The 14,438-nt window shown below is 40.8% G+C and overlaps 1 protein-coding gene across 7 annotated transcripts in view; it reads left to right on the top strand.

The window, feature by feature from the left end:
• Nucleotides 1–1,028: 1,028 nt before the first annotated feature.
• dicer1 (dicer 1, ribonuclease type III) overlaps nt 1,029–14,438 on the top strand; it is a gene marked incomplete at its 3' end in the record, with an annotated part of 94,649 nt that continues 81,239 nt past the window's right edge. For 3 of the 7 annotated variants that reach the window (XR_013810328.1, XM_079693739.1, XM_079693744.1), the window contains exons 1-8: nt 1,029–1,184; nt 4,662–4,772; nt 5,829–6,034; nt 6,343–6,505; nt 6,670–6,800; nt 7,673–7,807; nt 7,897–8,057; nt 8,524–8,692. Coding sequence is in view for 5 of the 7 variants with exons in the window: in XM_079693739.1 (XP_079549865.1) it covers nt 5,921–6,034; nt 6,343–6,505; nt 6,670–6,800; nt 7,673–7,807; nt 7,897–8,057; nt 8,524–8,692 (873 nt within the window). Of the gene's footprint in view, nt 1,185–1,204; nt 4,460–4,661; nt 4,773–5,791; nt 6,035–6,342; nt 6,506–6,669; nt 6,801–7,672; nt 7,808–7,896; nt 8,058–8,523; nt 8,693–14,438 lie in introns of those variants that run through there. The other 4 variants (XM_079693740.1, XM_079693742.1, XM_079693741.1 and 1 more) reach the window with 4 other exon arrangements.

Genomic DNA, 14,438 nt, shown 5'->3' with positions numbered 1-14,438 from the left:
CCACCTGGAGTAAATTCACAAGCTACCCTGCAGTATACAAAGTCATTCAAACTAGCTGCACCTTTACCAGCTTTGAGAACACTTTAATGATCAATCATTGTAAAACATATCATATATATTATTCTGAAATGGACCAATCTGCACAATGACTACTTTTACTGTCGCTACTTTCACTAGATTTTGATGATAATACTTTTGTACTCTTGAGTAACATTTTGAATGCAGGAATTCCTACACTCTGGTACTTCTAATGTTACTTTAGTATGATATCTGAGTACTTCTCCTGTCTTCTATTAGTTTGCTTTACTTTTTACAGGCCATATCTACGTTGTGTACTCTTCCTGCTGAAAGAGCTGTCCAGTGTTCAGAACATCAATTTGGCCAACAGACAGAAAGCTAATTTAGTCACAAGTTCTCTCTGCCATGTATTTTTGTGTTCATGTTATCATCCAAAACCAATGTTGTTGTTTTTTTGCAGCTGTGTGGAAGAGATGCTGCTGATTGATTGCAGTGAGAAGGATGAGGAACAAGTGTGTCTGTGCAAATAATGTGTACTACCATGTGTAAAGCTTCTGCTGCAAGACATACATTTAGTACTGGAACAAAGCTCATGGTTTTAGCAATGGATGGTTGTGTTTACCTAAGAACGTTATCTTATTATTAAAGTAGGTCATTTGAACATCCCCTTGTGTGTGTGTGTGTGTGTGTGTGTGTGTGTGTGTGTGTGTGTGTGTGTGTGTGTGTGTGTGTGTGTGTGTGTGTGTGTGTGTGGACAATTACTGCTTCTCAGATTATGGCAGGTTGAAGCATATACATGCTACACTGCAGCAGAATAATAATAATATCTTTACAATATAATATAATATATTATAATATAATATAATTTAATTAAGGAATGTAATACATTTCCCCTGAAATAAGGCCAGTGGCTGTGTACCTTCAGTACATCATAAAGTGCAGGGATTCTCGTTCACTTTAGTAGAATTGCGTCCCAGAATTGTACTGGCAGTTACGGAATTTACGTTAATGTTTAGACGTAGCAGAGGCCCGGGTGGAAGGAAGTGATCCCAGCGTGAACGAGAAGCCACCAAATCGGGACAGCAAGAGTGAATGACAGTGAGGAAATCCAACGAATGATTTGAAGTATTTTTATCCAAGACTAAAATTGAGAAAAAATACACCAGGTGAGATTATGTTGCACATTATATTATTGGTCTTCCTGGGATAACATTGCTATTGTGCATGTGTTGGCCTTATTAGCCATTAGCTAGTTAGCAGGCGGCTGTCTGACATGTTGATGGTGCATGGTGGCTGTAGCCGCTGTCCAGACGCCTTACACGCTGTACATTTCGGGTAAAGCCGTTTTCAGTTAAGCTCACCGGAGCAGGCAGGCACACTCGGACAGAAAGTTAATATCCATTAAATAGCCAGGCTAAAAACTAGCTGCTTCAATACAGGGACTAACCGTTAATGTAACGCTCGCTAGCCATGCTAGGCTAACTTGTTTAGCGTTGTTCCCATCGCAGTTATGAGTCTTAGCCCTGTTGCCATGTAAGGGGCTAATAGCACATTTTTTGGCTACTTCATTTGTACCAATACATCACTGTATCAGGTAAGATGACGCAACGTAAATAAGCTAATTATTTATGCTAACGTTAGCGCCCAGCTGTTAGTTAATGGGAGCTAGCGTCTTCAGTTAATACTTTGACACCATAGTGAGGCCAGGGTTCGTGTTGCTCTTTGGAGTTCAGGTTATCTCAAGCAGGCAGCTCTAAATAGTTAATAACATAGTTTTAAGGTTACGGCCATGTGTATTACATCAGCTACTCATGAGAAATGGAGCTGCTTAGTTGCTAGCTAGCCAATGTTACTCAACGTGGTGTCTACTTTGAGTGCTTTTTTGACATACTTGAGTATTTCAATGTAATGCTACTTTATACTTCTTCTTCAGTACATTTCAGAGGCGAATATTGTATTTTTGTACTCTACTAAATGTATTTTAAAACTCTTTATACATATAAATTACTTTGTACATATCATATCAAAACACTGATCTACACAGTATTTCATGAATATACATTTGACAATACAAACTACAATACTCTAATGCTCTGACATGTATAAAAACAGGATAATATAATAACTGTAATAATATATTACTGCATAACTGGGAGTTTTACTTTTGATACTTACAGTGCTTAGAGATGTAGGATTAGCTGATACTTCTATACTTTATACTATTTTGAAATGGACCATTTTGCATTATGAGTACTTTTATTTACAGTACATTTGAGTGCTAATACTTTTGTACTTTTAACATTTGAAATCAGAACTTTTACTTGCAGCAGAGTATTGTAAGACAATAGTATTTGTACTTTTACTTAAGCATTTCTTCCAACACTGATTCTATGAACACAACACAGGACCCCCCCTGACACCAGCCCACCCCACAGACATTATGCATTTCAGGAATGCACATCATGTACACATGTCGTTCTTCTTTTAATACTTGAGCCAGTTTCATGTTCACCTCCCTGAATACCTTTTGCACATTTCTATACATCCTCATATGTATGAAACGTACCTGGAAATACACTTGATTCGGATTAACTGCAATACTTGAGTGAATGTACTTTCCACCAAAGTGACTTTCCACCATTGAATGTAATGGTTACTGAGCGAGGAAACTGCTAATGCAGAATTAACACAGTTTTAGAGAATCAAATATATTAATGTCAAACAAGCCCTTGTTTATTTAGTTAATGACTGGATATGATGCAGTAAAAAAGGTTTTGGACATTGTGTTCTGCATGTTTGTCTTGCTTGAAATACCCCTAGCATATGTATCTCTTTTTCTGGCAGCAAGACTGTGGGACAGTGGCACGTGTGTCAATATCACAGGTGTTAATGATTCAGTCATTTACAACTGACATTAGGATCAATGTTACTGTGTTCTATGAATACAAGGGATAGACTTTTAAGGACCAAAAGTATTCATGTCTTCATGTCAGGAGAAGATGTTTTGGAGTGAAGCAAAGATCAAAAAGTGGCAACATGTTTTGGACTGTTGTTCAAATGGTATGTGCTGATCCTGGTTGGTCATTTCTGATTGTTATAATCTTTTGGCCCTTATTTTGCACCTAATTAATGTTCTGTTTTTATATACCATTTCAAACTGGCCTATACTGATACTTTGTGACATGTGACATTGATGATTATGTTATGTCACTAATGTAATTGATACTTGAAGTTTCAAAATAGATAAAGGCCTCTTAAATGTCGTATGTCACGAGTGTTTTCTGGCAGATCAAACCTGTTGCCGTCAGCAGCTGGGGCTCAGGGTGTAAAGGACTGTCTGCCAGTCAAAGGGTCAGTGGTTTGATCCCTTTGATCCTTTCATATATTCATACTCTGTTTTAAGGTGTATGTAAGTTGTAAATGTTTCAGCTAAATGACATATACTTGGGATTTTCACTTTGACTTGTGGTATGTAAATAACATTCTACAGGCACATGGCAAATGAAAAAAATACTGGTTTTCCAAATACAGTCAACTGGTTTAATACACAAACAAAAACGTTCACGGGCTTGCTATTTTGTGAAAGAAAAGCGAGACTTCCCATAGAGGCAGTTTTCCATGTCACCGTGCTGTCGTGTGGATCTTTTGCCCCTCTGTTTACACTTTTACAGATTGGATATGATGCTTACAGCAGCCCAGCCGGACAGAGAGTGTTTTCTCAGTTTTTTCAGACTCACTGATCCACATAACCTCCTCTGAAGGGGCTCAGCAATACATACACCAAGAACAGTCCAAGGATTGGTGAAATAGTTGTAACGCATACACGTCTGTCTTTATAGTATAAGTCCTTTGCCCTAACCCAGACGAGAGGAGGGCAGCACGCCTGGCCCCGGACAGCTGAGGCAGTGAGACCTAAAGCTGCCCAGACAAGACCTCATGCTGCCACTAGTTCATCTATCAAGGACCTATGTCAAATAAAATGCTGAAATGTATTGCCAAATATACTTGAGAAACACTGTTATAATGATCCATCCTTCCTCTGCTCATTGCACCCAGCTGTACCCAGTACAATTGTTGCTCTGTGCGTTTAGTGGGCAGCTGTGGCTCAGGAGGTAACGCAGTCGTCATCCAATCAGTGTGGTTAAATTCCCCTGTAGTCAACATGTCGTTGTATCCATGGAGAAGATACTCAACCCTTAAATTGCTCCCAATGGCCAACAGTGTTTGAGTGAATGTTAGTCTCCTTGAGCGGAAGCACCTTGCACGGCAGCCTCTGCCTCTGTATGAATGTGTGTGAATTCTGACTTGTATATGTAAAAGAGCTTTGAGTGGTCGTAAAGACTGAAAAACACTATAATAATGCAGTCCATTTATCATTGCTTTTATCTTTGCAAAGCTGAGGACCCATTCACAGTTCTTGACACTTCTCATTGGTGTAGAGGTGAGCTGTTTTACTTTTGAGTGTAATTATTATATTAGTCTAACAGTATTACATTAGCATCAGCAGATGCAGCCTCTGTGGAAGCTAACTTGTATCCTTCCTCTACATACCTAGCCATTAACTACACTGTAATATAGACTTCTATATGTCTGTCATATCTGTATTGCAAACTGTATAACAATGTTCTCTGTTTGGTTTTCAGGTCTAATACCTACTAAATGTGGGGCATCATCAGCACTTGATTGAGAGCCGTTTTATCATGAAGCCCAGATTAAGTGTTGTATGCTTATTCAAAAAGTCACCCTTATTACCTGTAAGTATATTTCCTAAGAAATTCCTTCTCTTATTGACAAAATAATGTTCCCCCTTTAGGACTCACGCTGTTTTCAAACTCTTAAAAGGGCTAGCAATTTTCTAAACCATATGAAACGCTCAAAGAAATCTTCTTCCCAATATCTAAGCTATATCATGTTGCAGACAAGAGCCAAAACATCATTTTATAATAAATACATTATGATAACTTAAAAAGGTTCTATCTCCCAATACTCATTTCAGTGAATAGAGTTGAATGTGTCACAGTGTAACTCTATGGAACCTCCATTCAAGTTATCCAGCACACCTGTCGCTAACAGCTATCTTCAACTCACTTCTCTTCCGCCAATTTCTACACTTATTTGCTGTTCACAATGTGGCAGAGAAACCATATGGCGTGTCCCCTGGATTCGTCAATAGTGCATTTATTGCGTTATGTTGGTTTTAAAATGTCAGCCATTGGTAAACTCGGTGAGTTTTGAGCCCTGATCCGTGGTACTGAAGGAACAAAATCCAATCTTTTCAACCACACACCTTGTATCACATTTCCAGACCAAGCAAACCATATTGCTACATTTCAAACTTAATTTGGGAAAACAAGAGCTCCAAAGAGGGCTGTTATCAAGTTCTGAACAGGCGTTTTATCAAACTCCAAACAAACCATTTTCTAAACAAGCTTTACTCAAGCCCTTCACAAGTCATTGTCATGTTCTAAACCATCTCCAAACCACCTGTTGACCTTCTCTAAGGAACATCCAAAAGCACTTGATCTGTAAACAAGCTGCCCTTTTCCCCAAACAAGTTCTAATGAAGCTGTCCTCAAGCTCTACTCTAATGTAGAAAGAAGATCTTCCATTGCTGCTGTCACATTGTAAGCTGCTTTAGAGCTCTTAATGAGCTGTTCTTGCCTTCTAAATAACGCTTTCAAGCCCTGAAAAAGTGAGTTAAAAGCCGTTGTCTGCTCTAAGTGGTTTGCATACACACTAGAACTCATTGTCTCTAATCAGTTATGTGTGGCAGAAAGTCTCCTACACAGTTCCATCATCTCCCCCCACAGTGAACTTCTGTAAAGGATTATGAAATGAGATAAAGTGTACGACTGGAGGAGCACTGCCGCCCCCCCCCCCCCCACCTCCACCTCTTTGAAGCATGGCAGGCCTACAGCTGGTCACCCCTGCCACTTCACCCATGGGGCCTTTCTTTGGTCTGCCGTGGCAGCAGGAGGCTATCCATGATAACATCTATACACCGAGGAAATATCAGGTAAGGAGGCTTGTGTGTGCCAGCTGCTATGTGTTGTATACGTCTGTTGAGGATCAGTCAACAAAAAAGGCAAGAGGCGATAGAGTGTTGCCTCTGTGACGGTATAAGGGAGCAAAAAGACTACAGTACTGATCCATTTTTGAAGTAGAAGCATCAGCTTATGATTGATAATAGCTATATAGAAAGGTGCTAGTTAATGCCAACTAATTTTCGAGCTTTAGGACCGATTCCTGTTGATTGGTTTTCATTGGTTAGAATTCATGTGTTTATTATGTACCTGTCAGTAAACCTTGACCTTTCCTCCACAGGTAGAACTTCTTGAAGCAGCTATTGAACATAATACTATCGTCTGCTTGAATACTGGCTCAGGGAAGACCTTTATTGCAGTACTTCTAACAAAAGAGCTCTCCCACCAAATCCGTGGACATTACCAAGAAAATGCGAAGAGGACTGTTTTTCTGGTGAACACAGGTACCTGCTGACGTGCAACAGATGTTTGTTTGCCTTAGTGCGTCTCTTTTTCTCAAATACCTTTTTGTAAACGGCACTGGTCATTCCAACATTTGACCAAAGTTATTTTCCATATAAATTCTGATGCATATATTTGATTTGACATGTTTCTCTCTGGCCTACAGCTCTGACTGTAGTTCAGCAGGCAGCTGCAGTCAGGACTCACTCTGACCTCGCGGTGGGAGAGTACACAGACGTGGAGGAGACCTCAGCATGGACTGACCAGCGATGGAGTCAAGAGTTAATCCAGAATCAGGTGTGCTGCTTCTCTTTGCCTTATTTGTCTCAGTAGATTAACACTAGCTTCATGCTAGTTCCATGCTTATGGATGTTGGGACCGTTTTGCAGACTTTTGTCAGGTGTAAGAATTGACCATTATGTAGTTGTACATGTGAGACTGTGTTGTTGTTTGAAAAAGACTTGTTAAAGTACAATGCATCAAATGACATTGTGGGTTTAACTCGGATGAATAACTCTAACTTTTGACCAGAATTGGGCTATTTAGAGAGTGCTGCGGTGATGATATATTTTTGTAGGCTGACTCTGAAGTTGGCATCCCAAGGGCTCCCTGAACAAAAAGCAATATTATTTTCCCATAGGATTTCGGAGTATTGCAGAAATGAAGCTCTGTGGCAAACAAAGGTTTATGATACCTACACGTTTTGTTCAGCAGGATAATCTCCATATTTTAACACCCATTTCTGATTTCTTTTAAAGCGTTAATACAATAAGTAAAAAGGGTTAATGCTAAAATGCTAACGCATGGCTAAGAAAGTTCTAAGATAAAGGTGGCTTATGATGCATGTCATGACATTTGGTAGTTTAATTTAGACACTTGTTAAAGAGCGCAGTTTTTAAGACTCATCAAGACTTCAGACATTATCCAGTGGTGTGTATTTACTGACATATTTTTAGTTGCAGAACAAAACATGAACATTTCTTAAGCTTGTTTCTAACCACAGACCTAGTTTCAGATATTTAACAAAAAACAGTGCTAAAATGCTAACTCATTTCTGAGTTATGGACTCATTCCCGCACCACTCTATTTGCACCTTCATTGCCAATCATTCCATAGTCATTGCTGAGAATAATATGGTCTCCTCTCTTTCTCAATACTCTCTTCTACAGGTGCTGGTCATGACCTGCCACATATTCCTTTACGTTCTAAAGAATAAAATCTTGCCGTTGTCTAAAATCAACTTGGTGGTTTTTGATGATTGTCACCTGGCCATCACAGAGCACCCTTACTGTGAGATAATGAAGGTGAGATTGTTTTTGAGTTTTTTTGTATTTTGCCGCAAAGTGGTCCAAGACAAGTGAGAATGACTTGACTCTGTTCTGTTTCTGTGCAGCTGTTTGAGGGCTCCTCATGCTGCCCTCGTATCCTGGGTCTCACAGCCTCCATTCTGAACGGGAAGTGTGACCCGTCAGAGCTGGAGCAGAAGATCCTGAGTCTGGAGAGGGTCCTGAAGAGCAATGCTGAGACCGCCACTGACCTTGTGGTTCTGGACAGGTACAAAGCCCTTACTTCTGATCTATGTCTTTATGACTTTATTAGGATCTCTGTTAGCACTAGCATGAGTATTAGCTATTCATCCTGGGGTCCACAAACATGCAGTCAAACACACATTCACTTATTTTAGCCATTTCAATTAAGTAAACATTCTGCACTTACAGACATGTTAAATACCCCAAAAATAAAGAATAGTAAGCAATGAATATAACATGTAATTATCTGCAAAGGAAGATTGATACTTTTAAGCTTGTTTTCATTTTTCTCGAAACCATTGAAAAAAACCCAGGAGTGAACAGCTACAGTATATGTATGGTTAATGTGTGTCAGTCACCACTATATATAGCGACAAGAAATGTCCTTGGTAACACTTCATTCAAACAGAAAGGTGAAACATAGTGTTGTCAAATCTCCCAATGAATAAACCAGATTGGCCTGCCAGTAACCTACTCTTTGTTGTATTCAGATATTCCTCTCAGCCCAGAGAAGTGGTGCTGGACTGCGGCCCCTACCTGGATAAGAGTGGTCTCTCTCAGTGTCTGCAGGAGGAGCTGGAGGAAGCGCTCCACTTCCTGAACGATTGCAACCTCTGTGTCACCAGAGAGGACCGGGACCCCACCTTCATCTCCAAACAGGTCAGCGCTAGCAAGACTAACTATTGTTTTTAGAATGTATTTCAATTTTTAATCACAGTGCTGTTCGGCCTTATACTTGGCTCCAGTATTGCTTATAGCTTTTATGAGAACCGCTTCTAGAAACAACACACTTGACGCTGCACTTGATGGGATCCAGACAGACACAGTTAGACTGGCTGTGGAACACTCAGAGAGACACAAGCTAAAAGAAGATATCATAATTTTGACACAAACAGAACTCTTAATGTCAAAGTCTGTTGCCCACTAATTCATGTAAGTGTAAAAAAGAAAATCTGTTATCTGTGAAAATCTGTTATGCTCCGATCGGGGCTTTTGGGGCCGATCACCGGAATCAGTATTGGCCGATACCGATCATAGGGTGGGTGGGGGTTATGGGGATCTTCCATTTAAAGTGATGTTTAAAACTCAGTTCATGGGGCTCGTTTTTATATTGCTTCAGTTTATAATCGAAACGGATGGAAAAGTTCAGATTTTTCAATACATGATGCGCTTCCACAACCAACATAATTATTACATTCAAATTAAGTACATTATTCAAGTTTACATTAACTTTGGATAATAACTCATGACATTTTAAACGAGAGTTGGAGAAGCATTCAGAGCATTGTAAAGGCTGAAAAGATGAGTTACTTTTCTGATATTATTTCTAGTAATTCAAACAAACCTAGTGTTCTTTTTAAACCAATTGATGCTATGTTAAACTCTCCTTTATCCACTTGAATTGAAGCTTGAACTGAGGTGTTTGAAAAATGTCTCTGCTATTTTATAGACAAGATTTCCGCTATTAGAGCCTGTATCTCACCACCCTCTTTTGACCCCTCCATTGACATCACATGCAGTGCTGTCTTCCAGCAGTTTGGACCTGTGTCGTTGTCATCTCTCATACCTCATTCACACCAACGCAACTCCGGTTCAAGCTCCGTGCTAGAGCTTTTCAGGTTCAGAACCGACTCACACCGACAACAACAACAATGGCCGATTGTGCTCCAGCTTCCTCTGTACCTCTTCAGAAGACCAGATTCCCAGTAGGTAGCTGGTCTCTTCAGTGGACCACTGCTGCTTGTTACGTTTCTCCATCGTTGTGTACAAACTGGATAAAACGCAGCCTTTTTGTTGTTGTTCAGGAGTTGATCTGCTCCTGCCCCCGCCTCGACGTAAGCGTGAAGTATGTGGTGCTTTTGCTCGAGCCGGACAATTTTTTGGTGCTTGAAACGAACCGGATTCCGGAGCTAAGAGGCTGCTCCGCTGCAGTGTGAACAGGAAAACCCGGTGCTTTTCAAGCTCCAGCTCCGAACCGGCCCTGAAACACCGTTGGTGTGAATGAGGTATCAGTGACATTGTTGCTAAATTAAAACCCTCATCCTGTCCCACAGACCCAGTCCCTCCTCGACTTTTTAAAGAGATATGGGACACTATTGGATCTAATGTCCATACAATTATAAATAGCAGCCCAGAGTCCGGTTCCGTGCCAGTTTATTTCAAACAAGCGGTTGTGGCACCCCTGATTTAAAAAAAAAAAAAAGATCTGGACACTTCTGTCTTCGCTAATTACAGACCCATCTCGAAGCTTCCTTTTATTTAAAAAATATTGGTGAAAACCGTACTCTTACAGCTGCAGTCTTTTATACATGCACACAATATTTTTTATATGTTTCAGTCCGGTTTTAAAGCGCTTCACAGTACTGACTTTTGCCTTCTAAGAGTATTCAATGACCTCCTGGTCACGACAGACTCTGGTGACTCTGCCATCCTTATGCTCTAAGACCTCACAGCTGCCTTTGATATGATTGACTACTCCATCCTTATCTCTGGTCTAGAGCACTGTGTGGGTATCAGGGGCACTGCCTTAGAGTGGTTCAGGTCCTATCTGTCCCAGAGATCCTTCTCTGTTATGCTGCGTTCACACCGGACACGATGCGATGTTTGGGGGCGGCGCGATGATATGTAAAGTCAATGCAGAGATGCGGACAGACGCGTATTCGCTCCGACGGCGAGCATGAAGCGGTGGACGCGGGAGTTCAATTTTTTTTCAACTTGAGCATCAAATTCAAGTGACGCATTCTCGCGGAAGCCATTCAGCGGTGAGGATCTCAGCCTGCCGTCACTGACGTTCAACCAGAAAACATCAGCCGTTAGCTGTTAGCAGTTAGCATACAGAGATCATAGCTCCTCATATCTGTTCAGAAACTGGACAAAAGTTAAACAAGTAAAAACCACAGACTGTCTGTGTCATGGCGAATACAGTCACTGGTTTATTTATGTCTGTAGGCCGTTGTTATGAGTGTGGAATGAGCATATACAACGTTAGCTTGCCTGGTCGACCCAATCTTCATTCAGAAAACAAGGTTTTTCGCCTGCTGTCTGTCTGCAGAGTTGTCAAGCATTAATTCATGGTTTTTACTAACCGGTATCAGTATGTTGTTGCTTCGGCATCATTTAGAAACGTGTATTACAATTTAATCACAGTCAAATATGTTCATTTTTTTGTAGCTCCTGAGCCAGCGCGTCTTGCTTGAATGATGCAGCTGGCAGCCGCGGGGAAACTCGAGCGATTAGAGCGAAGCGAATATTCGCATCGCGTCCGGTGTGAACGCAGCATTAGGCTTGGTGACTTTACATTGTCTTCTGCCCCCCTATCCTGTGGAGTTCTCCAAGGTTCTATTTTGGGGCCCATTTTCTTTTCTTTATACCTTCTCCCCCTTGGACTGATTTTTAGAAAACATGGCGTCTCCTGCCACCTTTATGCGGACGACTCCCAAATATACCTACCCCTAAAACAAAACACCAGCTCGCTGATGCCCCTGGTTGACTGTCTTAATGACATAAAGGCCTGGATGGCGATGTGCTGCTTATCGGTATCGGTATTTTTTGATACTCTTATCGATACTTTTCAATAATTTGGTGCTCAAAATTATAGACATGAATACAAGATGTGAAGATTAATCAGTCATTTTATTGTAATTTTCTTGCAGAAATAACTATAACTTATACATTAGCTTCTCAGAAGCAGACAAAAATAAATAAAATAACTTAAAGGGGCCTGGCTCACCCTATCATGTTTTTTGGAGTTTTCCCTCAGACAGAGGATGAAAATAGGCATTTCTTAACATTTATAAATCAGTTGCATCTTCATTCAGACATTTCAAACTGACAACCTAGCTCGACAAGAGATCCTTAAAACATTGTCCTACAGTGACATCATGCAAAGCTGTGATATGAAGAAATTGGTAAAAAGGCTAAGATGGCAAAAAGATGAAGGCGAGTACGTATATTAATCTGGTTTGTACTTTTAAATCATCACAAAATAAATGATGTGTTGAACTGAAACACGTAAAAATGTGTCTGAAGGTTTAAACATAGAACAAAGTATTTGAGCTTAAAATATGTAAATTCCTAGTCAACGACCAACAATTGCTGAACCATACATTGAAATGTTGACCTTTAACAACATTTAAATGCAGTTTTCCAATTCACAATGACATCTGTAAGTTTAACTGGTTTATAAACCATTCAATGAAAGGCCAAATTATTATAGGTGTATGAGCTCACATTAATACACTGTCAGTGTTAATAAACAAAAAAAAGACAAGGCGATGTGCATGCAAGACTTCACTCAGGTAAACCAAACATATTACCCGTGCGCAGCAGCTAACCTGCCTGCGAGCTTTCGCTCGGGTCACATTTACACACGGCGCGGCTGAAGCCCGCTAGCACTATTGGCACTAGCAGCCACATTGTTTAGGCTGTCAAATACGCTGCACCGTTTTAGATTCAATGAGTTTCTCGTTTGCAAATGCTTCATTAAGTTGCTTGTGTTACCCCCTTTACAAGCAACTAATTGAGTACATAGATTGCACTATCGCCACTACATTTTTTAAAGTGCACCCAGACCTTCGATCGCTTCGCTCTGTCCGCCATGCCTGCGAGAGTCTCACAACAATAATAAGAGCGCTGTTGAGAGAGATGACAAGTGGCATTTGCAGTGGCCAATCAGAGGGGTCTCAAACCGGATACATCACACAGGATGAGGGTTCCCAACCAACCAGAATGGTTTAAAGTTAAACTAAGGAAGTAGACGTAACACATATACCGATAGCTTCACCGTGGCCGTTTCTCAATCTCAAGGATAATGGCTTCCAAGCCAATATTTCAAGGATGCTACGTCATCAAGTGGCTTGAACTTGGAATTCCACAGAGGCCGCGTCCTTGGTTTGGGGGACATTTAATATTAAAATTAAATATAAGAGATAGCTAAGATAAGATAACTTTAACAAGATGCCTGTGTGCTTAGTACCAGGTTGTTATCATACCAGCAATGGGTCTTGCTCTTTCTTTCGCTTCCCGTCTGATGAAAGGACCAGGAGTGGCTGGCTGGATCAAGTTAGCTACCTAGCTAGTAGCAAGCACGTTAATTAGCATTACAGTCTTAGCCTTGTCATTTTTATTAGCCTTAACATGAAGTAACATTAAGTAACCCAAAATGTTAAACAGTAAGAGTAGTAGTGATATTTCGTGAAACCTTTGAATAGTACTGTCACACCGGTTTGATCATTCTATAATACACCATTTAAGCCCGGGAGAGATATGTTAACGCTAAATCTACATTAGCATCGGCGATCTGTTCTACTTCATGCTATCTGCACAAATGGTTGACATTAAACATTAAAAATACCAGGCAGTTCAGAGAGAATCAAAGGAAGGCAGGCAGGCAGCTTTGCATGACATTATTCTGGAAGTGTTTCATTGTGGTGATAGTGAGGGTAGTCAATCACTTTTTTGACAAGACAGTAGTGACGGCCATCTTGGTGACGTGTGTTATTGTGAGAGTCTGCGAGACCAGAGATGTAGTTCATTAAGCGTTTCACACAAAAACAATTGTTAGTTTTACGACACATTTTTAATCCGTGGCACAATTCAAACGGGATCGAAAGATAATCTTTCTCTCTCCATTGGCTTCAATACATAATTTTTCCGAAATAAGGTCCCATGGAGCTCCCCCGGAAGGGGAGGGACTTCGCCACTCTATACCGATACCGTTCAATCAGGTACCGGTATTGACTTAGTACCGGTTCTCGATACCCATCCCTAGCCATACATATATAAAACATGTCTGTGAAGTTTTTTTTTCAAATACCAAACAGATCCTGATCGCCTCATTTCGCTCTATTTGGTCTTTTCAGCCCTGTTTTTGCAGGGGCTGATTCTGCGAGGTAGCTTTAATGCAAATGAGCTGCAGGTGACCACGCCCCCCTGCAGGAGAGGGGAGAGTGCTTTGAGATCAGCTGCTGAAAAGAGAGGCTCCGTCCTCCGTGTTTTATTCTTATATCATTATATATAGTCATTATTCATTTGTTTTAAAGCTCAATAAATAACAAAGAAGACCTTTGACCGGCACTTTTCAAATTTTGTCCGGAAGATTTTAACTTTAACGGACATGTTGACTGGCGAAAGAAAATCTAACTGAAACTCTGACGCACGGTCCCCTCGTTCCTTGAAGAGGCGGAGAGGTGGGTGTTTGTCATCTGATGGTGGAAAACCGGAGAGAATTACAGCGAGGGAGGGATTGCATTGAATAACAGCAGCAGGAGCAAAAGCTTGCCTCGGGAGGGAGAAAAAGAGCCAGAACGTCCACAGCGGAGAATAAACAGAAGGCCAACCATGGCAACCATGCGCAGGAAGTCTTCTTCGCTGCTTTTGTGGCAGGACTGCAGCGTCACTTACAGGC

The sequence above is a fragment of the Notothenia rossii genome (genome assembly GCF_949606895.1).
Source record: "Notothenia rossii genome assembly, chromosome: 7".
Classification (NCBI taxonomy): domain Eukaryota; kingdom Metazoa; phylum Chordata; class Actinopteri; order Perciformes; family Nototheniidae; genus Notothenia; species Notothenia rossii.
This window is presented reverse-complemented; position numbering and strand designations above follow the sequence as displayed.